The sequence below is a fragment of the Drosophila rhopaloa genome, unplaced genomic scaffold, assembly GCF_018152115.1.
Source record: "Drosophila rhopaloa isolate 14029-0021.01 unplaced genomic scaffold, ASM1815211v1 contig_3, whole genome shotgun sequence".
Classification (NCBI taxonomy): Eukaryota; Metazoa; Arthropoda; class Insecta; order Diptera; family Drosophilidae; genus Drosophila; species Drosophila rhopaloa.
In genome coordinates this window covers 6,142,950-6,155,288 of record NW_025335123.1, presented here as the reverse complement: position 1 = coordinate 6,155,288, position 12,339 = coordinate 6,142,950, and the positions used below count along the sequence as shown (strand labels likewise).

At 36.2% G+C, this 12,339-nt stretch overlaps 1 protein-coding gene across 3 annotated transcripts; it reads left to right on the top strand.

Annotated features, from left to right (window-relative positions):
• The first annotated feature begins 1,618 nt into the window (after window positions 1-1,618).
• Window positions 1,619-10,022, top strand: LOC108042977 (monocarboxylate transporter 9). 3 transcript variants are annotated; one of them, XM_017121502.2, is made up of 5 exons: window positions 1,619-1,840; window positions 6,447-6,866; window positions 6,961-7,087; window positions 7,915-9,213; window positions 9,436-10,022. In XM_017121502.2, exons 2-5 carry the CDS (start codon window positions 6,582-6,584, stop codon window positions 9,582-9,584), a joined length of 1,860 nt encoding a protein of 619 aa, XP_016976991.1. In that variant the 5' UTR covers window positions 1,619-1,840; window positions 6,447-6,581; the 3' UTR covers window positions 9,585-10,022. The 3 variants fall into 3 exon arrangements, with proteins under 3 accessions (XP_016976991.1, XP_016976994.1, XP_016976992.1); XM_017121505.1 differs by lacking the exon at window positions 1,619-1,840 and adding an exon at window positions 3,060-3,078; XM_017121503.1 differs by lacking the exon at window positions 1,619-1,840 and adding an exon at window positions 4,020-4,138.
• Window positions 10,023-12,339: the final 2,317 nt, after the last annotated feature.

Below are 12,339 nucleotides of genomic sequence, written 5' to 3'. Positions count from 1 at the left end.
GGTTTCGATACCAGGTATTTTCCTTCTTCCTATCTTTATTAGTATCATAGCTCTACAAGAATACATACTACAAAAATAGTAAAGCCAACATTTTTCAGAACATTTTTATTGTTGGGCAATTAAATATTTAAAATTTGTTTTTCTTGGATGAAATCTAAAATTCTAGAGATAGTGTTACTCACACAATCATCAAAAAAAAACATATATACATAAATATATATATGTATATTATAAATTTTATTTTTAGCATTTGAAGCTGATAATCTGTCAGAGGCAAAAAATGGCGAAACAGAAGATCTCAGTTTCAAAATCAAAATTACCCGCACCCGGCCCAGTGTCGAGCCCCTTCACTTTTCGCATAATCCTCGATCTGCTCATCATGCGTCACGGGTCCCGACGCCCTTGGAGTGCAATGCGAACTCGTGATAGATAGGACTTGTCTTGTCCAGAGTGGGTTTCCCGTCCCAGTCCCAGTGACAAGCTGTCAACATTGGGCCCAAACCAAGGGCTTAATTTACTTGTCGCTTGTCGGTCAACTATGCGCATTTCCTGTAGGTAGCGTCTACTGTGGAAAAAATACGCACTCTGGGATTTGAACCTCTAAACCTATTTCAAATAACTGTCGTTGTTTTAATTTATATGAAAATATTTTAAATTTAAACAGGCCATGCTTAATATTAACCATTTGAATTTACTAGACAGTTTAATCTCCCACTATTAATAAGGCAATTAAATGTTGATAAACAACAAAGCATAAAAAAGTCTTAGGATAATAACTAAACTTTATTCGATTTGTTTTATTACAAAGGAACAATTTGGTATTTAATATCAACATTTAATTTAATAACATTTGCATCTGGCTCTATGAAATGTTAAAAAAAAAGGTCAGAGCTATTGTAAAAATGCGGATTTAATGGTTATTATAAAAAGGCATTTTGTCATTGAGCATCGAAGGCAATTTTTAAAAGATTTTTTTTTAATCCCAAATTAATAAGTTAGCATAACACTTAGTTCGATTTGTTTTTTTATATCTTTATGTTAACAGTTATTTGTTAACGATAAACCAATAAATAAAATATCATTGGGGCCTTACTTATGCAAATTGTTTTTCCCAATTAATTAACGTAAGAGATATTTGGTTCCACGGTGGCGGTCGGTGGGTAAATTCACATTCTAATCGCCATCGCTATCATAATGTATTTATGAGTTGTGTTATTTTGTTTTTAGAGCGAGCCGTACTTATATGTAGGTAATGCGCTCAGTATGTTTATATGTATACTGATGTTCGTATGTACGCATCCACTTACAAACATACGTCTGATAATCGCGCCTGCGACGACAAAACTAATTACAACAACAGTAAGGCAAATACAGTGGTAACAAAAAATAATTCCGTTATCAAAAAAGCAATAGAGCAACAACGACAACAAACGCAAATAAAGCCGAAAAGAAGCAAAAGGAGCGAAAGGAACGATAAAGTTAAATCTAAAGACCAAAAAATATCACACATACTGCGACAAAAAGTGTGCACAAAGTGAGCAAGTATTGCCTGTGAGCGTGTGTGTGCACTGTTTGGGTGTTTAATACTATAATTGCCAAAGTTGTTCAGTTCAGTTCGCGCTGCTGAACGTAACGGAAAAGTCGTCGCCTGTTGAATATATATATTCTATTTACTTGACCTTGACTGTACTGTGCCGTCTCGTTTTTATTTATTTTTTTTTCTTTTTGTTTTGTATTTTAACTTTACAAGTGATGTGAAGCAGCATAGCCTGCAACAACAAACGCAACAAACAAGCAACAACCAACAAAGAGAAAGGAAAATCATTTACAAAAATAAAACGTACGGCCCTAATACATAAATATATCATTTGGATGTGTGTGTGTGTGCGCTAACATTTGTATTTAAGTTTAGTAGCAATTAGCACTAGGTCAAACCAAATTATATTTTTTTTCTCGAAGCGCGCGCTTTTCGCTAAGCACGTGCATCTTTCGAAAAACACAGAATTTTGGGTACTCAAACATCAGAAATAGTTAAAAACAAATTAGTTTCAACTTCTATATCAAAACTAGTTTTTAAAATCAAACTACACCGGGTTAAATAATAGTTGTGAAATTTGTATATTCTATAAGTATGAAGTTATCTCCATTCATATCATATATCAATGATTTATTTTAATCTAGCAAAAGCTGACCGGAAAAAATAATAATTGCGAAACTAGATAAATATCAGCGAGTAGGGAAACTTCGAATGTTCTACAATTCCTAATCAAAGTCACATTTATGTTGACAAACACAAAACTTTTTCGTGCCATGCTTAAAAGAAAAGAAATTTAGAATTCACTTTGATATTACAGAAATAGAAAAACATTTCACCAGTTTGGAACAAGAAAATGTATATATTTCAACCATTTAATTTGTTTTGTATTCTATAAATAGTCCGGTTATTGTGAAATTAAGTTTAAATACTTTGTTTTTGTCTCGAATTCAAAAGTATATTTTGAATGTTACGTCGATATCGGTGCATACGTGACGTTCTGTTGCCAATCAATCAAAAATCGATCAAAGTCGCCTTATTTTTTCTCAAACGATTACGGTTTATAGAGCACCACAAAACACCGTTTCAGCCAGTGCACAGTGGCTACCAAATTCTGTTTACAGTGCTGTAAATATTTTTATGGCAGCCGCGGGATCATCATCTTTGTTGGGCCAATGCAAATACTCTTTTATGGAGTGTGAACATGTTTGGGGAGACCGGAGGGAGATGTAGTCGTATAAAGCAGAAAGCTCTAATTATACAAATGTTTGTTTTTGGCTTGGATCGTCTTAAACGACTAATAACGACAGCGACGTCGCGTGTTAATCAAGCACTTGAGGCCATTAATATACGTACACCCAGTTTTTTTTAAGCTCATTAATGGCCTTTCCCCCGAAACTCTAATCTTGGAATTTATAAGTGCGCAAAGTACTTATATATTAAAAAGATCCGACAATCAAAACACACCAGTCATTATCAAACTTCCTTGCGAGCTAATCAAACGGATGGAAACATCAGGAAACTGCAATTGATCAGCGGTCAAAGTATTTTTTAAAATTAATTCACTATCTGAAGTATAATAATAAATAATATTTATTTTATTACATAAAATGTAGTATCAACTGATTCGACTTGTTATGTCTACAAGTGCTGCTTCGATAATTTTGTTTACTACACTGGAAAACAAAATAAACTGCATATCTTGCACAGCCCAGATATTTTACGTATTTTGTACAAAAAATGTAGACTATTTTGACACTTTTTAGGTAATTTTGATTACCGCTGTTTATCGAGTGTAAAAAGCAGTTTTTAAGTTTCGAGCTATTATATAATTATCATCTATTATAAATAAAACTAAAGCTTCGATAAGACACAGTTTTTAATTATAATAATTAGATCATCGAATTTAGCTATGTGTAAAATGTTTATTCCCATGATCGTTAATGACTATTATATATAACTAATAATCCAATAATCACGTGTTTTTCGTCTGGTTCTTTTTGCCAATTGCCGCCATGTGCTTCCTGATCGATAGGTTGTGGTTCGATCATTGGATGGCATTGAAAAATTCTCCAGTTGTGGCCATAAGCGTATCCATGTCCGATAAGTTCGACGAGTTCGATAAGAAAATAGCTGATTCACTTCGAGTGGCAGTGGCTTGAGGTCAATTAGGCCCATTATATGTGTATATGCGGTTATATCGAACTGAACAAAACTGTGATAAGCGAGTCAAAAGTCTACTCTTACCCACTGTGTTTAACATATACATAGATGTATGTACATGTTGACGATTGCCTGGCAATTAAAACACTGTAAAATTGATATTTGAGCAGCGTTTTAATGATCAACCCGTTCTGTGTAGCGCGACCTTTAGTACATCAAAACGTTTTCCGTTTTGCCTATTATATATCGCATAAAAAGCGAACTAATCTAGCGAATCTTATCTTCTGCCCACTGTCCATACCCTGGCATACCCATAATTTTTTTTTTGCAGTGGTCATTCGCGGATAGGTTCGGTTTGGTTCGGTTCAGCGGCTGGAGCAGTCGCAAAACAGCAATAATTTTTAGCCCAAGTTACTTAGACGCCAGTTGGAGTCCGATAAAGTAAGTAAGCAGAATAGTAAACGGTCCAAATAAAAACTTCAAAAAATTCTATGAACAATACACTTAATTTGGTTTGTTTAACATCAATTAAAAACTTGGTCTTAGTTAGGCTTAAAGTATTCAACTATTTTTACTGCCTTTTAATTACTTAACTACATACAATTTTTTTAGTATTATAAGTCGATTAGGGATCGAAAGTTTAAAGAACTTATAACCTAAGAACAACTGTGTACCTTTTAAAATCATTCAGGCAGAACGAAATTAATTATTGTTTTTTTTATAACTTGTTTTGAACATATTATTATTTATCTTTCAATAAGTATTTTTTTTGAAATACCATACATGAACATTTAGCCGTAAGTGTAATATATTCAAATCAAGTAGAATAGCTGAATATATAGTTTAATTAAAAATGTATTATAAATAAATCCTTGAATATGAAAAAATCATAGGAAAAAAAATGGTTCAACAATTTTTATTTGTAAATGTAAAGAGGGAAAGCTAAAATTTTTTTGTGTGCAGTGAATTCGCCGATTGATTGGTTTGAAAATGCTTTAGTAACCATAACCTTGTGATGCGGATATAACCATTGAGCAACAATATAATTAGACGATATCGGTAGGCGAAGGAGTGTGCCTTATCACATGTCCCCCGGACCCTTTTCCGCCGCCCCACCAAATGATCTCATATAAAACACATGCCGCCAGCCCGACATATATCTCGATATTTCTGTGTATTTGTCACGTCGGCGCAGGTATTTACGATGAACACACTCATTTCTGGTCAGCAAACTCTCGAATACGAATTCCGATTCCGATTCCGAAAATGAAAAAGAAAATAAAACTCGTAACTTGCTGCTCTCTGAAATGAAATAAAATTGCGGGCAAGATAAGACGGCGCTCTTTCGGCCGATCTCTAACAATCGAATCCATTGACGTATAATGCCCTGTTGTTACTGTTTTTATATAATGGGTGTTAAGTCGGTATTATTTAGATAGTTATTGTTGCTATTTGGCAGTCACGTTTTCTGTCTCAAAAATATCTCCCTACCACCGCCCTCAAGGAAAAAGAAGAAATAAAAAAGTTGCCCAAAATGTCACTGGTACGATCGGTCAGTTGAGGCTGAGGCTTTTGTCCCGCCGTCTCGCGAAGCTCTCATAAAAAAAATAAAATAAAAACAAATTTAGCAGTAAACGGCTGTCTGGCCTGTGTGCAAATCAATTCTGCCGAAGTTCAAATATTGGTTCGTTTCCGATCTTTATTATTATTAATTCTGGCTGTCTCAAATACGGTATGTGTGCAATTCATTGATAATTTTATACTGACTATGGGATTCCATCAGTTCATTAGAAAGTATAATAAGCATTGAGAAGTTGGAAAAACATTAAACCGGCTCGAAACGTTACAATTTAATTTAAAGCATGTGCCTAAAAATAAATTAAAGGGAATTTCATTTAAAAACATAATAAAATATTTACAAAAATTCCCCATGTGGAACTAGTGATACCGTTATTATTGTTATCATAATACTCTTTTTGTTATGGTTGAGAAATCAACATATATACATTTTAAATGAGTTCTTTATAAAAATAAATGAGTCAATAATTTTTTTTTTTTTGGCACTACAAATTTTTTTTTAAATTTAAATTGCTCATAAAAGTCAACGCCAATACAGTTATACAAGTTAATAGCAAAATAATTCGATTTGTGTTAGCTACTTGTAAACCAACAAGAAAGGAAAGCTAACTTCGGGCGGAGCCGAAGTTGATATACCCTTGCAGAATACTCTGTAATTTATATTCTCCAAAATTATTCATATGATGCATTCTTAATACTCATAAAAAATCCCTAACTTTACAAACACCAAAGTTATGGCATTTCCGATCAATCAGTTATATGGCAGCTATAGGATATAGTCGGCCGATCCCGGCCGTTCCGACATATATACTAGTTTGCGTAAAAACAGACAGACGGACATGGCTATATCAACTCAGGAGGTGATCCTGATCAAGAATATATATACTTAATAGGGTCGGAGATGTCTCCTTCACTGCGTTGCACACTTTTGACCAAAATTATAATACCCTCTGCAAGGGTATAAAAACACAGAATTAAGATTTGGCTTTAATATGGTAATTTATTAAAATCCTACTAATTAATTATGGTTTTATGAAAATAAATTATGTTTACTTAAAATATCGGTTGGAATTAAATGTTATAAATATGACTTCCCATATAATCCGAAGTGTAGCAACAGCTGAAACTATTATATTAATACTTTTTAATCATACGCTCATACAATTTACAGCGTTGCAGTTCACTGGTTCCACCCACCCATTATCCGTTCAGTAATGCAACAACCGGCCAAAAGCCCGCAGCGCTAAACTAACCCAATCCCCTATCCCCAAATCCTAACCCAAGACGCCCAGCGCACAATTCCAAGATGACCGATAATGGGAACCATCAGAACAATAATAACAACAATGAGTTATCCAGACTGAGACCAACCGAGGAGCAGCTGCTCCCCAAGAATGGATCGGGGGAACAACAGACCAAGATAGTGCCTCCGCCCCATTCCTATTCCAAAGCCCAATCCCAGCCACAGAGCCCAGCGAAAGGATCGCATCCGGCGAAAAAGAGGCGGGACAAGAGCGATCTGGGTGATGATTTTGTGGCGCCCGACGGAGGATGGGGCTGGCTGGTGTCCGTCGCCAGTGGCCTCAACATTGTGAGTAAACCATCTCATTTATCTCTCCCCTAGCCAACCTATCCACGTAGATACGAGTATAACTCTTTGCTTTTCCCCCATCCTCATCCTCCAGCTGGTGACGTTCGCATTGGCCCAGCAGTTCGGCATCATTTTCCGCAAGCGCATGGAGGACCTGGGGATCTCCAATTCCGAACTGACCACCATCATCAACACACAGATCGCTGTGTCTGCATTTACGGGTGAGAATAAGAAATGGTTATTAGTACGCGATTCGATATACTGCTGGCAATCCACAAGCGCATTCGCAACATTTATTGCCTGAATCTAGTATAGGAACATTGGACATGATTTTATAATTCATGACCAGCCCCTCAGCTGAATCACTCGATTGTTTTTTTATTTGATTTAAATATTTTGCAAAGCTCCATTTCTATATAGCTAAGCGAGCTTTCATGAGAAATTCAGTAAACACTAGGCCAACCAAACACGAACATTGGATAAAAGCCCATTTTTTGAGATACTAAATAATAACTTTAATTTGTGAACATTTCATATAGTTTTGTTGGATGTTTTTTTCGGTATATTTTTAAGGCTGTAAAATTATTGAAATATCGATAGCCACTGTTTTAAGTATTGACTTAACATGAAGTTGAGGAAGTTTCATGGTCTAATGCAGCCCAAGGGTATGCTGTATTCCTTATATTTTCTCGTACAAGAACTAAATGCAAACAAAAAATACTTATTGCATACCTCCACGTCGCCATCTAAAAATGTGTCTTAACATTTAAAATTTCTGGCCCACAATGCATTTGAAGAAATGCAAGTAATGATTATTGATATTTTTTTTTAAATTAAAAAATTAATATCTTATATACAAAAAAAATATTCATATCCTGTCCTATTTGTAAATTTCCGATTTGTAAAATATTCTTTAAGCTAAAAAAAAATTGAGGGCAAAAACAATGATTTAAATTATTTACTCAAAACTACTTTTTTTTAACATTTAACATTTTAAATACTATTTTGACTAAGGAATAAAAACTAATAAAATGTTCTTTATCAAAAGGTCTGCTGAACGGCCCGCTTTTCCGACGTTACACATATCGAGCGGTGGCCTTGTTCGGTTCCGTTCTGACCTTCTTGGGCCTCTTCTGGATGGTTTTCGCCCACACCTTCCCCATCTACATACTGAGCTTCTCGATCATATACGGATTCGGCCGAGGATTGACGGTATCGGCCTCCTCGCTGGCGGTTAACACATACTTCAAGGTGAACCGACGCACGGCGACGGCCTTCCAATTCGGAGTGGCTGGCCTGGGACCGATTGTGTGTCCCTACTTCGCCACCTACATGGTGGCCCTCTATGGAGTTTCTAGTACAACACTCCTCTTCGCCGGCGTCTCACTGCACACGATAGCCTGTTCGCTGATTTACCAGCCGGTAAAGTGGCATGTGGTGAAGCGGGATCACGATGCGGAGGCACTGCAGCTGGACAAACCTTTGGCAGAGCGCGAGGATCAGGATGAGGATATTATCAAGAATGTTGTGGAGCCAGATACTCCGGTGCTGCCCCGTGCCAACGACGGTTGGTTCGGCTCGAGGGCCTCACTGAATAGCAGCGGCACTCGCAATCGGGTGAACACCTGGGAAAAGTCCGATGGAAATGGTCACGTGGAGCTCAAGAGACTGAGCAGCAGGGATTCGAATCCTGGGCGACAGATACGCAGCATTTCCGTGAGTCACAGCATTAAGGAGGAGGAGGCCTTGGGCTACAACTCCGATCATGAGGACCACGACCACTCCACCGCGCTAACCGAAAAGGAGAAACAAGAGCTAGAGGACGAGGCGGAGCGCCAGCGCCGTAAGAAGCTGCCATTCTATATGAAAGTAGTGATCTTCTTCGATATGGATCTACTGAGGGATATCACCTATGTTAACCTGGCCATGGGCATCACGCTGATCAACTTTGTGGAAATTAACTTTGCCATTCTGACACCCTTTATCCTTTCCGATCTGGGCTTCAAAGATGATCAGATTGCTTTGGCCATGTCCACACTGGGATTCTTTGATTTGGTGGTGCGATTCCTCATACCAGTGATAACGGCCAAGATAAATCTAAGCAACCGAACCTTCTTTGTTGTGGGAATTTTGGGCATGTGCATTGGCCGCATGCTCCTCTCGTTCACAACCAACTTCTACGTGATGATGGGCATATTCCTGTTTCTGGGCTTGAACAAGGCCTTCCGCACGGTCTTCTGGTCGCTTATCATTCCCGGCTATGTGCCGCTGAAGAGATTGCCAGCGGCCGCTGGCCTACAACTGCTCATGTCCGGAACCTTTTCGATGATGTTCGGACCCCTTATTGGTGAGTAGCACTGGACTAGCACTATTTTTGTGGAATCTAGGGGAAGGTTCTTGTATAAAGCTGGTTGTAGACGATGCATCATCAGCAGATAGCATGTCAAAGCTATTTTTAACATGAAAGACAACAAAACTGCATCTTCAACAGTCAGCTTTAAGTTTTCCACACCTGTTTTAAAAAATACACTGTTTGATTTAATCCCTATATTTTCTTCCCCATAACCAGGACTTTGCAAGGATCACACCAGTTATGCGTTTACCCTCAACGTGTTGAATGCCCTTTGTTTGTTGGCCTTTGCGGGCTGGTACCTGGAGGACTTTATTCGAGCCCGCGCCCGTAAACGAAATTCGACACCCGTGAAGTCCATTGAGTGATCTAACTTCGAGCCCTGTCTAGTCGTACTCAGTGCCAGCAATTCCAGGACCAACTCCGTTCCCCCATCCATCCTAACGTTAGCCAAAATTTAATCGCTATCTTTATGTAAACTATGTTCTGCGTGTTCATTGTGTATATACGATTCGAGTGTAGCAAATTAATTTTATTTAATATCGATAATTGTTAATTAAGATGCCAAAAACTTAACAATTTAAAATAAGTGATTCATTGATTCGGTTCGAGAGTGCATCGTAAAGGTAACAAAATTACTTAACAAAAGAGGAACTAACCTTACGGAAGTACTTCAGCTATTTAATTTTTCTTTAATGCAAAAATGTATAAAATATTAAGTTAAGTATTAAATAATGTGCAAAAAATAACCTGAGTTGATTGTTTGGTCAGATTGTACAATAAATTGTCCGATTGTTTTATACCAATTTCTTCACATTTGTTTTGAATTGAGGAGTTTTAGATGATTTAACTTTAAATAAAAAAATTAATTACTATTTAGCACCTTGCATGTCAGGTCAGAAAAAGGATTTATCATTTATAAGCTTTGGGTGTTTCAGTTTTTCAATTTTAATTTTTAAGTCGGAACTGAGCGGATCTGACGGGTATATTTAGCTGACATGGGACAAAATTGAATAAATGACAATTTTAGAAACACTGCTTAAAATTTATAAAAAATATATCATAAAGCTTCCAAAGGAAAAATCCAATAATTTGAAATTCGACATATCTTCGTTGTTTTTTATACTTTCCCATTTAACCCGAGATTATAATATTATTATGATGAAGCTGACTTCGGCAAGCCGACGTTTTAATACCCTTACAGTCAAACGTGAACTGCGCGTATATATCATATAGACCAAAAACAAAAGGTGTCCCAAATATTACAAAAATGACAATTACGAGAGTACCACGCAAAAAGACAATTTGGAGATACATTGCATTGCAAATTTCTGATTAAAAAGCTACAACTTCATCACAAGACGGTCAGTTTCATCATTATATGATCTCATCTCCAGCCGTGATGCAGCAATAAAGTCTAATCAAAATTGGTTCGCCCATTCATCCGGCGGCGTCCAAAGTTCAAAATCTAACAAGAATCTTGTGACACTACGGAAGAAATATCCAGAGAAAAAGAGGGTGAGGCGGGATGAACGGAATGGAGCACGTGAATATCACGAGCCAAATCATCATAACATCAATATGAACGATCAATGACACTTGGACTGAAAGCGGAAAAAAGTTGAACAAACATTTGCGGCCAGTTCAATTCAGGAAATTATTTCTGGACTCGTTTTTGTTTTATGCAACGTTAAGATCCCATAGAACTGAGTAACATATATCAAAACTGTATTTATTTTTATTTTCAAATTAATAATAATAAAATAATAATAATTTTGTTGACTATGGTAAGTTTAATTATAATGCCCGCATTATTGAAAACCACCACAAGTCCAAGTAAGAGTTTCCCGGAAAAATAATTACTATCTGCGTAGGCGTAATGGGTGTTACTGCAAAATTCCGTCATCTGCAAGTTCTAGTTTTTTTATTTGTCTGACTTGGCTTTTGATAAGCGCTTGGCTGTGATTTTTATTTCTTGACGTAGAAACATCATTGAAATTGGTATCAATGGAAAACGCTTGCAGTAATGATTAATCATTTATTCCCTCAGAAAAAATAAAATAAAAGTGCAAATTAGGCGAGCTAATGATAAAACCAGTTTGCTGGGTGACGACAAAACAGCAGCGATAAAGCAGTAAATGGGTTATGAACTGAAAATCAAAATAAAGTGTAATTCGCCGAGCGGAAAGTTACAAGCTGGAAAGAGTGTTTTTAAAAATGTTACGAGCAGATGATCGGGGGGTTCAATGCCCCTTGGGTGCTTATCAAATAGACAGCGAGAGGAATGAATATGCAATATCGAACGCATGAAAATATTGCCAAACCAGACACCCAACAAACAGGAAGCTTTCGCCGAGTTCTCCCTGTCTCTCCACTCAATGCTAAATAAATTTATTGCTGTTCGTTTTCTTTGCCACTGTCAACATCAGCGGAACTAAATTGTAAAATGAAAACAAACCAAATCTGTCAACTCCGGCTGTTAGAATATTAAACACGCCATTTTTCATATTTTTATTATTTTATATGATGATGCTTTTTTTTTTACCAAATATTTTTGAATTAAACTGAGTGTCATAAAAAAGAAGGTTCTGTAAAAATCAACATTTTACCCGAATTTTTGCATTGATAAAACCAAACATTTATAACCAGTTTTTAACCTTAATATACAGCGAACGGATTCTTGATTCCTAAACCTCCTTAAGAACATGACAAAATGTTTATCTTACAAATAATAGTTCAATCCAAACCATTTTAAAATTTGTTTCACATTCATTTCAATATTATTATTTATTTCTTCCTTCCTAGTGCTACCAATTGTCAAAAATGTTTTTGAATGCCCCTATTAATTTTGAAACATATTTAAACGCTTTACTTTTAAATTATGTTAATCTAATACATTTAAGTATTATTTATTAATTTATTTGTTTTCTATTGTTCTTTGTGTTGATTTTCAATTCTTATCAAAATCATGTTTACAAGATTCGAAGAAAGAAATTTAATTGGGTCAATACAACATACCCTTGCTTCCAGGATATTTAAACAGCTCAAAAACTACGTCATCAGCCAAACATTTAACGTCACATAATCTCCATCTCACTTTCCCTCAGTTTATTTGAAAATTGT